Source organism: Anomaloglossus baeobatrachus, unplaced genomic scaffold, assembly GCF_048569485.1.
Source record: "Anomaloglossus baeobatrachus isolate aAnoBae1 unplaced genomic scaffold, aAnoBae1.hap1 Scaffold_58, whole genome shotgun sequence".
NCBI classification, from domain to species: domain Eukaryota; kingdom Metazoa; phylum Chordata; class Amphibia; order Anura; family Aromobatidae; genus Anomaloglossus; species Anomaloglossus baeobatrachus.
This window is the reverse complement of record NW_027444942.1, coordinates 909,021-924,431: the sequence shown is the minus strand read 5'-3', so window position 1 is coordinate 924,431 and position 15,411 is coordinate 909,021. Positions and strand designations below refer to the sequence as shown.

At 52.6% G+C, this 15,411-nt stretch overlaps 1 protein-coding gene across 2 annotated transcripts; it reads left to right on the top strand.

The window, feature by feature from the left end:
• The first annotated feature begins 2,259 nt into the window (after positions 1–2,259).
• LOC142284810 (surfeit locus protein 6 homolog) lies at positions 2,260–14,099 on the top strand. Of its 2 annotated transcripts, none has more exons than XM_075333231.1 (5): positions 2,260–2,449; positions 4,819–4,915; positions 5,237–5,368; positions 5,551–5,630; positions 13,274–14,099. In XM_075333231.1, exons 2-5 carry the CDS (start codon positions 4,825–4,827, stop codon positions 13,961–13,963), a joined length of 993 nt encoding a protein of 330 aa, XP_075189346.1. In that variant the 5' UTR covers positions 2,260–2,449; positions 4,819–4,824; the 3' UTR covers positions 13,964–14,099. The 2 variants fall into 2 exon arrangements, with proteins under 2 accessions (XP_075189346.1, XP_075189345.1); XM_075333230.1 differs by having other exon boundaries at positions 2,261–2,437.
• The last annotated feature ends 1,312 nt before the right edge of the window (positions 14,100–15,411 follow it).

The following is a 15,411-nucleotide window of genomic DNA, read 5'->3' as shown; positions in this document are numbered from 1 at the left end:
CAGCTCTATACAGCTCTACTCCCCCCAAGGGTATACAGCTCTTCCCCCCCCCAAGGGTATACAGCTCACCTCCCCCCAAGGGTATACAGCTCTTCCCCCCCCAAGGGTATACAGCTCTCCTCCCCCCAAGAGTGTGCAGCTCTCCCCCCAAGGGTATGCAGCTCTCTTCCCCCAAGGGTATACAGCTCACCTCCCTGGTATATACGTCCCCCTAAGGGTATATAGCGCTCCCTCCAAGGGTATACAGCCCCCCAATCTGTATGCAGCTATTTACGGGTGTAAGGGTTAATCACCGTGGCACTACACTCCAGGTTTGAACATTGGCATGTTTCCCGACGGGTGCACGAGGCTCAGGAACACTGCCAGCGGCAGTAGGGCGGATCCACAGGAGAGGAGGAGGCGGCGCATGCGTGGTATGCAATGCTAGTTCTCGACCTTCGACTATTTAGCCCAGGGGTGGGGAACCTTTTTTCCGCCGGGGGCCATTTGGCAATTTCTACCAACCTTTGGGGGCTGCACAAAATGATCAATGTCAAAATTACCCGGATATAATTGGTCAAACAATTAATTAACTCCCCCTACTATAGAGGCCGGAGCAGCTTCTCTGTGGTGCGGCCATGATGTAATCATGTTTTTTCTCACAGCTGCTTTTCCAGGTTTGTCTCGGTCTGGAGCAAAATCAACTCTTTGTGATAATAAGATTGGTAAATCATATACATCACATAACATACGCTGTATACACATCACAGGAGACGCTGGAGGCACATACATCACTGGAGGGGCTGGGGGCATATACTGTACATCACATAGGAGACACTGGGATTGACATATATACATCAGATAGGAGATGCTGGGACTGCTGTATATACATCACAGGAGACACTGGGGGCACATACATCACATGAGGGGCTGGGGACATATATATATGCTCCCAGCCCCTCTCTCCTGTAAATGCCCCCAGCGCCTCCTGTGTTGTGTATGTCCCCAGTGTCTCCTGTGTTGTGTATTCCCCCAGCACTTCCTGTGATGTATATTCCCCGAGCATCTCCAATGTTATGTATGTCACAGGAGACACTGGGGCATACACATCACAGGAGACGCTGGGGCATACACATCACAGGAGACGCTGGAGGCAAACAACACAATGGGGGCTGGGGAGCATACACAACGCAAGAGGGGCTGGGGGCACACTTCATAAGAGGGGCTGGGGCAGAGACATCTCAAGAGGGGCTGGGGGCACAGACATCACAAGAAGGGCTGGGGGCACAGACATCACAAGAAGGGCTGGGGGCACAGACATCACAAGAAGGGCTGGGGGCACAGACATCACAAGAAGGGCTGGGGGCACGGACATCACAAGAGGGGCTGGGGGCACGGACATCACAAGAGGGGCTGGGGGCACACATCACAAGAGGGGCTGGGGGCACACACATCACAAGAGGGGCTGGGGGCACACACATCACAAGAGGGGCTGGGGGCACACACATCACAAGAGGGGCTGGGGCAGAGACATCACTGGGGGCATGGACAGCACTTTCAGAGCACAGACATCACTTGGGGTGATACACAGCATTCCGAGGGCAAACGGCGGGGGGGGGGGGCTGCACAGCACTGGGGGGGCTGCACAGCACTGGGGGGACTGCACAAAGCACTTGCAGAGCCCTGACATCACTGGGGGTACACAGCATGGGTGGGGGAAAGAGGGGCGGGCACACACACCACTGAGCACGCTGACACTGGACAGCGGCGCATGTGGTGATTTAAAGGGCCAGTAGCCTACAAGACTGCAGCGTCGGCCCCAGCACTGCAGCCCCCGGGCCGGGAATCTGCCCGAGGCCGCATAAAAGGTCATGCGGGCCGGAAGTTCCATTTATCCACTAGTCTCATGGACCACCTACATCACGTGACTTTACACTGTCACATGACCCTCTGACATCAAAGGGACTTCCCATTATTGTTGGCCCTAGAATGTATGGGTTTCTTCCTGGTTAGTGGATGTGACCGGCTTGGTTATGTTTCGCGGCGCTGTTTCCTCCTCTCTGCTGTAATGATGGAGGCTCCGCCCCTTCTGTACCCGCCCCCGCTTCTATTATAAACAGCCCCATGACAACGTAAAATTAGAAATAGAATGTTTATTCCCCTGGAAAACATGGGGCTTCGTTTTTAACACGCCCCCTATCACATGATCAATTACGTCACACTTGGTAGGAGCCCATACATTCTAGCATCTACCTTTCCCACTGAGTCCTCTTATTTCCCGGCATTCCTCGCACTGTTAATCTCAGACCTACATAATAGAATACCGATGCGCTGCTCCTTGTGTTGTGGATGCTGGAGAATGTTCTCTGTGCTCCGACAGTTTAGTCTTAGACGCCACATGATGCTGCTGTCGCCGCGTGAGCTTCACTAGGAGAGAACCCAACAGAACGTGCTGCAGGTGAAAAGCCCGGTACCGACCCGACTCTCCTCTCCGCTCGTCTCCTCTCCTCCTCCGCTCGTCTCCTCTCCTCCTCCGCTCGTCTCCTCACCTCCGCTCGTCTCCTCTCCTCCGCTCGTCTCCTCTCCTCCGCTCGTCTCCTCTCCTCCTCCGCTCGTCTCCTCACCTCCGCTCGTCTCCTCTCCTCCGCTCGTCTCCTCTCCTCCGCGCGTCCCGTCGCCTCCGCGCCTCCCGTCCCGTCGCCTCCGCGCCTCCCGTCTCGTCGCCTCCGCGCCTCCCGTCTCGTCGCCTCCGCGCCTCCCGTCTCGTCGCCTCCGCGCCTCCCGTCTCGTCGCCGCCGCGCCTCCCGTCTCGTCGCCTCCGCGCCTCCCGTCTCGTCGCCTCCGCGCCTCCCGTCTCGTCGCCTCCGCGCCTCCCGTCTCGTCGCCTCCGCGCCTCCCGTCTCGTCGCCTCCGCGCCTCCCGTCTCGTCGCCTCCGCGCCTCCCGTCTCGTCGCCTCCGCGCCTCCCGTCTCGTCGCCTCCGCGCCTCCCGTCTCGTCGCCTCCGCGCCTCCCGTCTCCTCGCCTCCCATCTCCTCGCCTCCCGTCTCCTCGCCTCCCGTCTCCTCGCCTCCGCGCCTCCCGTCTCGTCGCCTCCGCGCCTCCCGTCTCGTCGCCTCCGCGCCTCCCGTCTCGTCGCCTCCGCGCCTCCCGTCTCGTCGCCTCCCGTCTCGCCGCCTCCGCGCCTCCCGTCTCCTCGCCTCCGCGCCTCCCGTCTCCTCGCCTCCGCGCCTCCCGTCTCCTCGCCTCCGCGCCTCCCGTCTCCTCGCCTCCGCGCCTCCCGTCTCCTCGCCTCCCGTCTCCTCGTCTCCTCGCCTCCCGTCTCCTCGCCTCCCGTCTCGTCCGCTCTCGTCTCGTCCGCTCTCGTCTCGTCCGCTCTCGGCTCGTCCGCTCTCGTCTCGTCCGCTCTCGGCTCGTCCGCTCTGGGCTCGTCCGCTCTCGTCCGCTCTGGGCTCGTCCGCTCTCGTCCGCTCTGGGCTCGTCCGCTCTCGTCCGCTCTGGGCTCGTCCGCTCTGGGCTCGTCCGCTCTGGGCTCGTCCGCTCTCGTCCGCTCTGGGCTCGTCCGCTCTCGTCCGCTCTGGGCTCGTCCGCTCTCGTCCGCTCTGGGCTCGTCCGCTCTCGTCCGCTCTGGGCTCGTCCGCTCTGGGCTCGTCCGCTCTCGTCCGCTCTGGGCTCGTCCGCTCTGGGCTCGTCCGCTCTGGGCTCGTCCGCTCTCGTCCGCTCTGGGCTCGTCCGCTCTGGGCTCGTCCGCTCTGGGCTCGTCCGCTCTCGTCCGCTCTGGGCTCGTCCGCTCTGGGCTCGTCCGCTCTGGGCTCGTCCGCTCTCGTCCGCTCTGGGCTCGTCCGCTCTCGTCCGCTCTGGGCTCGTCCGCTCTCGTCCGCTCTGGGCTCGTCCGCTCTCGTCCGCTCTGGGCTCGTCCGCTCTCGTCCGCTCTGGGCTCGTCCGCTCTCGTCCGCTCTGGGCTCGTCCGCTCTCGTCCGCTCTGGGCTCGTCCGCTCTGGGCTCGTCTCGGCTCATCTCGGCTCCTCTGGTGTCGTCCGCTCGGCTCGCCTAGTCTCCTCTGGTGTCGTCCGCTCGGCTCGCCTCGTCTCCTCTGGTGTCGTCCGCTCTGGGCTCGTCTCGGCGGCTCGGCTCCTCTGGTGTCGTCCGCTCGGCTCATCTCGTCTCCTCTGGTGTCGTCCGCTCGGCTCGTCTCGTCTCCTCTGGTGTCGTCCGCTCGGCTCGTCTCGTCTCCTCTGGTGTCGTCCGCTCGGCTCGTCTCCTCTGGTGTCGTCCGCTCGTCTCGTCTCCTCTGGTGTCGTCCGCTCTGGGCTCGTCTCGGCGGCTCGGCTCCTCTGGTGTCGTCCGCTCGGCTCATCTCGTCTCCTCTGGTGTCGTCCGCTCGGCTCATCTCGTCTCCTCTGGTGTCGTCCGCTCGGCTCGTCTCGTCTCCTCTGGTGTCGTCCGCTCGGCTCGTCTCGTCTCCTCTGGTGTCGTCCGCTCGTCTCGTCTCCTCTGGTGTCGTCCGCTCGGCTCGTCTCCTCTGGTGTCGTCCGCTCGTCTCGTCTCCTCTGGTGTCGTCCGCTCGGCTCATCTCGTCTCCTCTGGTGTCGTCCGCTCGGCTCATCTCGTCTCCTCTGGTGTCGTCCGCTCGTCTCGTCTCCTCTGGTCTCGTCCGCTCGTCTCGTCTCCTCTGGTGTCGTCCGCTCGGCTCGTCTCGTCTCCTCTGGTGTCGTCCTCTGGTGTCGTCCGCTCGTCTCGTCTCCTCTGGTGTCGTCCGCTCGGCTCGCTCTCTTCCGCCCTTCTTGGTTTTCTCCTCATCCTCCTGCCATGTAACTGATCCATGGTATCTGTGCTTGCAGGTGACTATGGCGTCTCTGGCGAGGATGGACTCTTATCTGCAGAGTTTGGGCCGGAAGGTTTGTGCGCAGCCAAGCAAAGACAGGAGACAGAAGGCAGGTAAGGCTGACGCTGCTTCCTCTTCCATCATCTAGCCTACATGCTGATTGTCTCCTTTTAGTTTCCAGACTCGGTGCTGGAGAGGAAAAGCGGGGTTAATGCTGCTCTGCCGCCGAAAGAAGAGATTGTTGGCATTAACCCCGCTTCTCCTCTCCAGCACCGAATCTTAACCCACGTGGGTCTCGCCATTACTTTACATTCATAGGGTTTCATAGACTTTCACGTCCCCATTAGGTGAGTGTAATATCGTGCATATTGCAGAGTTATATCTGTGAGACCCTATTTACGCTCCTTTTTCTCAGTTTTTCACTTAATTTCCAGACTTCAGAGACCCCCAGTCCAGCGACCCCAAGAAGAAAAGGAAGAAGCAGACGAGAAAATTGCACACAGAATGGGGAGTGCCAGGAAAAGACCCCAAAGCTATGGTGACTCTCCCCACAGCACAGAGGACAGGTGATTGCGGAGGAGGGGTGGGTGGCAGCAGCTTTTGGTGTGTGTGGGCCATCCATGTAACATATGAGGGTGTCCTGCATTGTATTTATATATGGGCAGTGAGTGAATGCTGCTGTACATATGTGGGGGAGAGGTGAACGCCGTTATTGGGGTGTCTTTGTCACCTTTCTTATTTCCTGTAGACCCAGTTCTGAGCTCCTTCTCCACAGTGGACTTACTAAGAAAACGCCTCCATGACAAGATTGAGGAGTCTCGGTGTCAGGTGAGGACGAGTCCACCAAGAGTGTATAGTCATTGGTCCTCACCCCGCGGGGCACAGTCAGTGGTGTGTCCTCACCCCGCGGGGCACAGTCAGTGGTGTGTCCTCAGCCCGCGGGGCACAGTCAGGGGTGTGTCCTCAGCCCGCGGGGCACAGTCAGGGGTGTGTCCTCAGCCCGCGGGGCACAGTCAGGGGTGGGTCCTCAGCCCGCGGGGCACAGTCAGTGGTGGGTCCTCAGCCCGCGGGGCACAGTCAGGGGTGGGTCCTCAGCCCGCGGGGCACAGTCAGGGGTGGGTCCTCACCCCGCGGGGCAGTCAGGGGTGGGTCCTCAGCCCGCGGGGCACAGTCAGGGGTGGGTCCTCAGCCCGCGGGGCACAGTCAGGGGTGGGTCCTCAGCCCGCGGGGCACAGTCAGGGGTGGGTCCTCAGCCCGCGGGGCACAGTCAGGGGTGGGTCCTCAGCCCGCGGGGCACAGTCAGGGGTGGGTCCTCACCCCGCGGGGCAGTCAGGGGTGGGTCCTCAGCCCGCGGGGCACAGTCAGGGGTGGGTCCTCAGCCCGCGGGGCACAGTCAGGGGTGGGTCCTCAGCCCGCGGGGCACAGTCAGGGGTGGGTCCTCAGCCCGCGGGGCACAGTCAGGGGTGGGTCCTCAGCCCGCGGGGCACAGTCAGGGGTGGGTCCTCAGCCCGCGGGGCACAGTCAGGGGTGGGTCCTCAGCCCGCGGGGCACAGTCAGGGGTGGGTCCTCAGCCCGCGGGGCACATGGACATTCTGCATAATTTGTTACAGCTGTGTGCCCTTGTGTAATTAAGAGGGTCATGTACTTATTGATATATAAAAACAACATAAAGGAAGTATACGTATAGTATATATATAAAATATTTATTGATAATTAAAATACATGACAAGAAAACCAATAATAAGTGTTCAGTCTGGTGCTACATGGGAAACGTGGATTCATTCACATCAGGAGCCTAAAGCTCCGCATACAGCACAAACAATTATATAAATCACTATCGGCTGCAGGTTGTAAAGGGCCTGTGCATTCACAGCATGAGATTGGGAAACAGCTATCATATATATGTGTGTATGTATCGTATTTTTCGCTTTATAAGACGCACCTCAAACTTAGACATAAACAAAGGTAAAAAAAAAAAAAAGAAAAATGGGGTCCGTCTTAGGCTGTGTCCACGGGAGAATGTAGCTGCGGATTTTTCTGCATCAAAATCCGCAGCTTTCCCGCAAAATCCGCACCTTTTCAAAGGTGCGGATTTTGGTGCGGATTTTTTTTTTTTCTTACCAATTTTAAAGCCAAAATCCGGATGAAAATCCGCAACAATAATTGACATGTTGCAGATTTTTCCGGATCAAAATCCGCACGAAATCCGCTGCGGAAAAATCCGCAGCGTGGGCACAGCATTTCCAAAATGCCATAGAAATGGCTGCGAAGTGCCTGAGCTGCAGATTTTTGGGAAATCCGCGGCTTTTCCGCGAGAAATCCGCGGCAAAATCCGCATATTTTCCGCAGCGTGGGCACATAGCCTTATACTCCGGTGTTCTCTTACCGGAGGGGGGCAGCAGTGGTGGTGAAGCGGGGTCACAGGAGCCAGAGGTTGTGCTGGCAGGCACAGTGGGTCAGTGGCAGCGGGGTCCGTGGTGGCAGGTGCCGTAGCGTCCGTGGTGGCAGGTGTCGTGGCGTCCGGGGTGGCAGGAGTCGGGGGGTCAGTGGTGGCAGGAGCCGCGGGGCCCGTGGTGGCGGCAGCAGTAGTGAAGTGGCGGCGGGTGAGTTGTGCAGCAGGTCGATGCAGTGAGTGTCCGCGGTCCCGGTTCAAATGATCGCGCCTGGAGCGGCGCATGAGCAGATGGAGCTCTCATCGAAGAGCTCCATCTGCACACGCGCCCGCTCCCGGCGCCATCATTTGAAACTGGGACCACGGACAAACTGGGTAAGGCTACTTTCACACATCCGGTTTGAGCACTGCAGCTCAATCAGGCTGTGAAACCTATGCAACGGATGCGGCGAAAACACTGCATCCTTTGCATAAGTTTTTACATGCGGCCCGTCCGTTTTTTTCCGGTTGCTACTGAGCATGCGCAGTGGAAGAAACCGCATGCGGCGGCCGGATGCGGTTTTTGCCGTATCGCGCCGCATCCGGCGTCCATAGGCATGCATTGAAAAATGCGCTGCAGCGTCCGGATGCGGCGCAATGCGTTTTTTTTGCCGGAGCAAAAAACGTGCCAGGGAACGTTCCGGCCGCCGCATCGGCTAAATCTGCCGCATGCGGCAAAAACCGGACTGAACACAAGCCCATGCGGCGCCAATGCAAGTCAATGCTGGAAAAAACGAAACCAGCGTTAAAAAAACGGTCTCGTTTTTTCAGCAGAGCGCCGGATTGTGCCGCACTGCTGCAGCCGGATGTGTGAAAGTAGCCTAACTTGCTGCACAGCCGCCTGCCCCGCACGCACAGAGTGGCAGCCAGCAGGCTGCCTGCCCACCCTGCGTGCAAGCGGCCGGGTACCTGTGCCCGCACACAGCACCCGGCCAATGCCCGCACACAGGACACGGCCAATGCCCGCACACAGCACCCGGCCGCCGGCCGCACACAGCACCCGGCCACTTGCACGCAGCCACAGGCACCCGGCCGCCCGATCGCCGCACGGACAGGACCCCCGGGTACCGCTATATTCGGATTATAAGACGCATCCCCCCATTTTCCTCCCAAATTTTTGGGAGGAAAAGTGCGTCTTATAAAGCAAAAATGTATGTATATTTGACACTACCCACAGTGTGTCCACCCATATCCTGTCCACCGCCATTAACTTGAGAACGGCGGCAGCTATAGGCATAGAAGTGATGTCTAGGTATAGTAAAGTAGCCATGTGCTACGCAATGAAACCACCTATAGCGCCACCTGGTGGAAAACAACGGAGTTAGCATTTTTATCTCGAAAACGGAACGAGATAGAGAAAAAAAGTGAATTACAAAGTTGTAGGGCATCGTCAAGTCAATACGAATCGACACCTTGCATACAGAAATGCTATGATATGAAACCCATGACCCCCCCCCCCCAACCCTCCCAAAAAAACATTGAATGCTGGTCACGCATATGGCGCTCATTTAACTTTGATGCTCTTGGTGGCCCCCGTCAGCTGCAATGCACATCTGGCCTCTGCACAGCATACTGTATCTTGCTGCACGCTGTGCAATATGGTAGGTGACACGTTTGCACAAGCCTCTGTGATACGTCGTCGTAGGTCCTGCAATGTTGGTGGAGGGGTCGCAATACACCTGCTGTTTGATGTGACCTCACAGAAAGAAGTCCAATGGGGTCAGGTCAGGTGAGCGGAGGCCACTCCACACAGCCACCATACCCAATGACTTGTAGGAAGGTCTCCATGAGGTATCACTTCACGTCCGCAGCCTTGTGAGTTTCACACGTTCTAATAATAGCATTTCTGTATGCAAGGTGTCTATTCGTATTGAAGTGATGATGCCCTACAACTTTGTAATTCACTTTTTTTCTCTATCTCGTTCTGTTTTCGAGATAAAAATGCTAACTCCGTTGTTTTCCACCAGGTGGCGCTATAGGTGGTTTCATTGCGTAGCGCATGGCTACTTTACTATACCTAGACACCACTTCTATGCCTATAGCTGCCGCCGTTCTCAATTTAATGGCGGTGGAGAGGATATGGGTGGACACACTGTATATAGTGATCTGGCAAAAATGAATAGACCACTGCACAATTGTCAGTTTTTCTTATTTTTCTCTTTTATATTTTTGAGTAAAATGTGAATTGCTCTTTTATTCTATAAACTACTGACAACGTCTCCAAATTTCCAAGCAATACATTTTATATTTAGTTTCTGAAAATGAGAAATGGTGAAAATAACAGAACAATGCATTGCTTTCACCTCAAATAATGCAAAGAAAACAAGTTTATCATCATTTAGACCCAACAATACTAATAATGTTTTACCTCAGGAAGATTCAGAAATCAATATTTTGTGGAATAACCATGATTTTTAATCCCAGCTTTCCTGCGTCTTGGCTACTTTCCACCAGTCTGTCACACTGCTTTTGGGTGACCTTATGCCACTCCTGGTGCAAAAATGTAAGCAGTTCTTCTTTGTTTGATGCCTTGTGGCTATCCATCATCCTCTTGATTACATTCCAGAGGTTTGAATGAGGTTCAGGTTTGGAGATTGGGCTGGCCAATCTTGGATGAGGGTTTAGCAACTCAGGTGATCAGTAAGGTGGAATTTGATTTTCTGTATCAAAAAGACGCAGTTATGGCTACTTTTTACTGCCTTCCCAAGGTCCATAAGGGTCTATACCCTTTAAGGGGTAGACCCATTATATTGGAAATTGACAGTTTAACTCAGAATTATGGGATTTATCTGGGCAAAATCTTGAAACCTTTTGTATCGGCTTTACAATCATTCGTAAAGGATACACCTGATCTGCTTCGTAAATTAGGCGGTTTGTCGGTGCAAAATGGGGCTCTCTTGGGCAGTATAAATGTTGAAGCCCTGTATTCATCTATACCGCACTCCAAGGGTTTGGAAGCGGTTGAATATTTCTTGAATACTCAGGGCCGCCAGTATCACAGTATCAGGCACATAATAGATTTGTCCTTAAACTATTGGACTTTTGCCTGAGGAGGAACACCCTTATTTTTGATGGCCGGATCTATCACCAGCTCAGGGGCACAGCAATGGGGAGCCCATGTGCTCCCACATATGCTAATTTACTTGTGGGCTGAAACCCATATCTGCAGGAGAGAAGTGGAGGATGTCGCGTATAACTTTGAGGTGTGGGCCTTCTACATAGATGACATCTTCATCGTGTGGACGGGATCTAGGATGGCGTTGTTGGACTATGTGGCGGGCCTTGATTGTAATGACATCGGCCTCAGGCTTACTCATGTTATCGAGGAGAGGTTTCCTAGATACCTAGGTACCTTTCCTAGATATCCTCATACAGAAGGATACTAATGGGGAGCTACACACCTCCACTTTCTATAAACCCACGGCCACAAACTCTCTCCTCAGATGGGAAAATAGTCATCCCTTCCATCTGAGGAGAGGTATACCAAAAGGACAGTTCCTCCGATTACAGAGGAAATGTACAAACAAACGGGTCATTGAAAGTCAGGCAAAAGAGCTTCGTGATAGATTTATGGGACATGGTTATCCCCATGAGGTTCTTAAGAAGGCCTATCATGAGGCCAAGAATGTCTCTAGAGCGGAACTGGTGGCAATAAAGGAAAAATCCCCTACCCGGGACGGTACTACCCGTTTTATCACCACTTATGATAATGGAACCCTGGAGGTCCGTAAAATTTTTGAACTGGTCAATCTTGTTAATGGACAAGGATGTTGTTCCTCTACTTCCCTCTCGACCATTGATGACTTACAAAAAAGGATGATCTCTCTGTGACAGGCTGGTTCACAGCCATTTCGAAAGACCTAAGGAGACCAATTGGTTAACTACGGAAGTATAGAGGTTTTTCAAATGCTCGAAATGTGTAGCATGTCCCTACGTAGGAAGAACTTCAGAAGTAATGTCCTAGGTAGGGACTTTGAGATACGCCACTTGATTAATTGCCGGACCCAAGGAGAAATTTACAAAGCCACATCTATTTGTGGAATGGAGTATGTGGGAAAGGCCATCCGTGAATTTAGACGAAAAATAGGGGACCATCTTCTGGACATTAATAACGAGGGATAAGCCAATAGCAAGACATGTGTGGGATATCTTTGTAAGTCTATGCATACTGTGTGCTATTTGGCCATTTTGATAGCCTAATATTTTGGACACTATCTGTACCTCAGTGTGCTTGTATTCGTAGGACCTCTCTTTCTCTCTACAGTGGGCATTACTTATAATACACAACTATTTAGGAACAGAAACTTTACAGCGTGTAAATTTGCACTAAGCATATGATTCTCTCCCTGTAGCTCATCATGGAAATGTTCCCTCCACATCTGCATTTAATATTGTATCTGTGGATTGTTGTCCTTTGAGCACGGTCTCCTCATATGCCGTAATATAACATACATGTGATAACATGCACACGTATGATGGGTAGCCCTCTAATGCACGGGCACTTTATCACATGCCCATCTGCACTAAGCGCATAGACTTTTTTTTTCTGTTTATAGCTGTTCCAGGCATGATTTAGTCTTATATGAGACTGTGCCTCTAGATACTGCTCTGTTATGATCCGGAATCATGGAAGACAACCCTAAATCATTGGTAAAAGGTGACAAGAGCATTGGCAACTAATCTGGCCGCCATCCCCTTACTAACCATCAACACTAGAAGTAGCCGAGGGGTGAACTAACATCCTGTGCACCGCGAACCCAGCCGGAGAACTAGCTATCCTAAAGGAAGGAAAGATGAATAACTCTCTGCCTCAGAAAATAGATAAAGAGTAGCAAGCCCCCCACATTCAAAGACCGCGGTGATATAGGAAATACAATACACAGATAGATGATAGGATTAGCAAAAGGTGAGGCCCTACTGACTAAATAGGACAGGACAGGAAAGGGACTGATGGTGGCCAGAGAAAAACCCTGCAAAAATCCAACAACCTGATGCAAAAAAGCCCTCAGATCGCTAGATCTGAACTCCGTCCTATACCAGGTGCTCTTGTCATACCAATGAACAGAAAGCAGGAACCATTACAAATTCAAGAAGCAACAAACACATGGACTTATAGGAGCAATATTCCAAACATAGCTGCAGGGAGCTTTCCAGCTAAGCAACAGAGAGGGAAGATCCCTGCATGCAAATAAACTGAAAACAACCACAGCAAATGACAAACTCAGATAAGAACAAAAAGAACCAAACAAAAATAAAGAGCCAAGCACTTATCTGGGGTAGATGTGGTGTGGAGCAGAATGAAGCAGGCTGGCGAACAAAGAACAACTGGCATAGCCTGCTAGCAGACCAGGGTTTAAATAAGCAGAGAGTTGGCAATGGAAACGCCCATTGCTCAACACACCTGGTCTCTGTCCAAACCTAATTAGCTGTAGTACCCAGGCGTTGCCCAGGATAGTAACTGTCTCTGTGTCTCTCTCCCAGTCGCTGTCTGTCTCTTTCCTTTTCTGTCTGTTTCTATCTGTCTGTATTTGCAGCAGTCTATCTGGCTCCATCTCTGTGTCTCTTTCTATCTCTGTCTCTCTGTGTGTGTCTTTCTGTCTGTCTCTTTGCTTGGCCGTCTCTTTGCCGGGCCGTCTCTCTCTACCGACATCTTATTACCTCACGCATAAGCGTCCTATACTAACAGTTTATTTTGTTCCTATAGCAACCACTGACAGTTGCTATTAATAACCTGCAGCTCCCAGCTCCATTCAGTTTAATGGAGGCAGGATTTTTGTAGAATAACTGTAAAGCATGGGGTTAAATTTAACTGCTTGTAAGACGTCCCGGCAGTCATTTATCCAATTGTTTGTGCTGTATGCAGAGCTTTGGGCCCATGATAATGTGATTGAGTCCACGTTGCTCATGTAGCACCAGACTGAACACTGATAACTGTTTTCCTTGTCATGTATTTTAATTATCAATAAATATTTTAGGCCGTATACTGCCTTTTGTTTTTATTCTACATAATTGGTGACTGTTTCCGTCTTTCCGGTCGCAGATTTCCAACAAAACTCTCTCAGCTGAAGAAATTGAGAAAAGACGACAAAAGCGGAAGCAAGAGCGAGAGCGAAAGAAGAGGAAGAGGAAGGAGCTGAAGGTGAAGGCCACAGAGGAGGCCACAGAGGAGACCCCAGAGCAAGAAGCCACCTCTGAGGAGACCTCAGGCCATGTGACTGAGGGCAAGCTCCAACCCCCACTTGTATTCAATAAGGTGGTTGCCCATGATGAACCTCTGAATAAGGTGATGAGGAAGAAAGAGAAGAAGCAGAGTGTGAAGGGCAACATCACGCCCATGACGGGCAAGAACTACAAGCAGCTCCTGAGCCGCCTGGAGGCCCGAAAAAGCAAACTAGAGGAGCTGAGGGTTAAAGATCAGGACAAAGCCAAGGACTTTGAGAACAAGATAAAGTGGACTAATGTGCTGTACAAAGCAGAGGGCCTGAAGATCAGAGATGATGAGGGGCTGCTGAAGACCGCCCTGAAAAGGAAAGAGAAGCGGAGGGAGCAGAGGAAGAAACGCTGGGACAAGCGCGTTCAGAACACGGCAGACAAGATGCAGCAGAGACAAGACAAGCGGAACCGCAACATCAAAAAGAAAAAGACAGCCAAGCTCGAGAAGAAGAAGAATCGGGCTCGCAAGCGGGGACGAATCATGCCCGAGGACTTGGCCAAGGCCAGCGTGAAGTGATGCATGGGACTAGTCATAGGTACGGCGTCCCCTCCGGGAGGGGGAAGAGTAACGTTTGAGATGATGTTGAGGCCCTTTTGTGGATATTTTTATATTTAACATTGTGAAATAAAGGCCTGATAAGACCTTTGGGTGACACTGCAGGCCTCGGCTGCCTCACACACTTGTCCGCCTGTTCTGGGTGGTATGGTTTGGTGGAATATTAATCCCTACAGAGGTTTCTTTACTCCCCACAGGGCAGCAGATAATTACAATCCCTGTGTGCTGACAGAACAGATGAATTCAGCAGCGCATCGACATGAATTGTGCGCAGATTGTAGAGGTAATGGGGTCCTCTGCCCATAGCCTGCCCCTCGTCAGACAACCCCCTGACTAATGGCCTGGGCATAATTGTCTAACCGCTGCTTCCCAAATCTGCAGGATGGCAATTTACACTGCAGTTCCCGCTGTTCAAAGTCAACGGATGCAGCAGATCCACCCGGCCTCAACATAAGTGCAGCGCAATAAAGGAGAATATCCTCAAAAAGTGAATTTATTTCAGTAATTCTGTATAAAAAACGCATGTATTCTATAGAGTCATTACACACAGAGTGATCTATTCCTATAATATAGCCATTAAACACAGAGGGATCTATTCCTATATAGTCATTACACACAGAGGGATCTATTGCGGTGGAGTACGTTACTTATGGTATTGACTGACACCAATGTCCCCACTGCCATGAGATCTTCCCGGAGCTCCTTCCTTGTTGTCCTTGGGTTAGCCTTGACTCTTCGGACAAGCCTGGCCTCGGCACGGGAGGAAACTTTCAAAGGCTGTCCAAGCCGTGGAAGGCTAACAGTAGTTCCATAAGCCTTCCACTTCCGGATGATGCTCCCAACAGTGGAGACAGGTAGGCCCAACTCCTTGGAAAGGGTTTTGTACCCCTTGCCAGCCTTGTGACCCTCCACGATCTTGTCACTGATGGCCTTGGAATGCTCCTTTGTCTTTCCCATGTTGACCAAGTATGAGTGCTGTTCACAAGTTTGGGGAGGGTCTTAATTAGTCAGAAAAGGCTGGAAAAAGAGATAATTAATCCAAACATGTGAAGCTCATTGTTCTTTGTGCCTGAAATACTTCTTAATACTTTAGGGGAACCAAACAGAATTCTGGTGGTTTGAGGGGTTGAATAATAAATGACCCTCTGAATAAACTTTTCACAATTTAAAAAAAAAAAATAAAAAAAGAAATAACATTCTTTTTTGCTGCATTTCACACTTCCAGGCTGATCTACAGTCCAAATGTCACAATGCCAAGTTAATTCCGAATGTGTAAACCTGTTAAATCTGCAGGGGGTTGAATACTACTTGTAGGCACTAATATATATATATATAGTCATTACACACAGAGGGATCTATTTCACGTGTTTATTATATAGAGTCATTACACACAGAGGGATCTATTCCTG

Coding starts and splice junctions, on each gene's coding strand:
- LOC142284810 (XM_075333231.1), top strand. CDS start 4,825: ATGGCGTCTCTGGCGAGGATGGACTCTTATCTGCAGAGTTTGGGCCGG. Junction 4,916..5,236: donor AGACAGGAGACAGAAGGCAG/GTAAGGCTGACG, acceptor CTTAATTTCCAG/ACTTCAGAGACCCCCAGTCC. Junction 5,631..13,273: donor TTGAGGAGTCTCGGTGTCAG/GTGAGGACGAGT, acceptor TTCCGGTCGCAG/ATTTCCAACAAAACTCTCTC.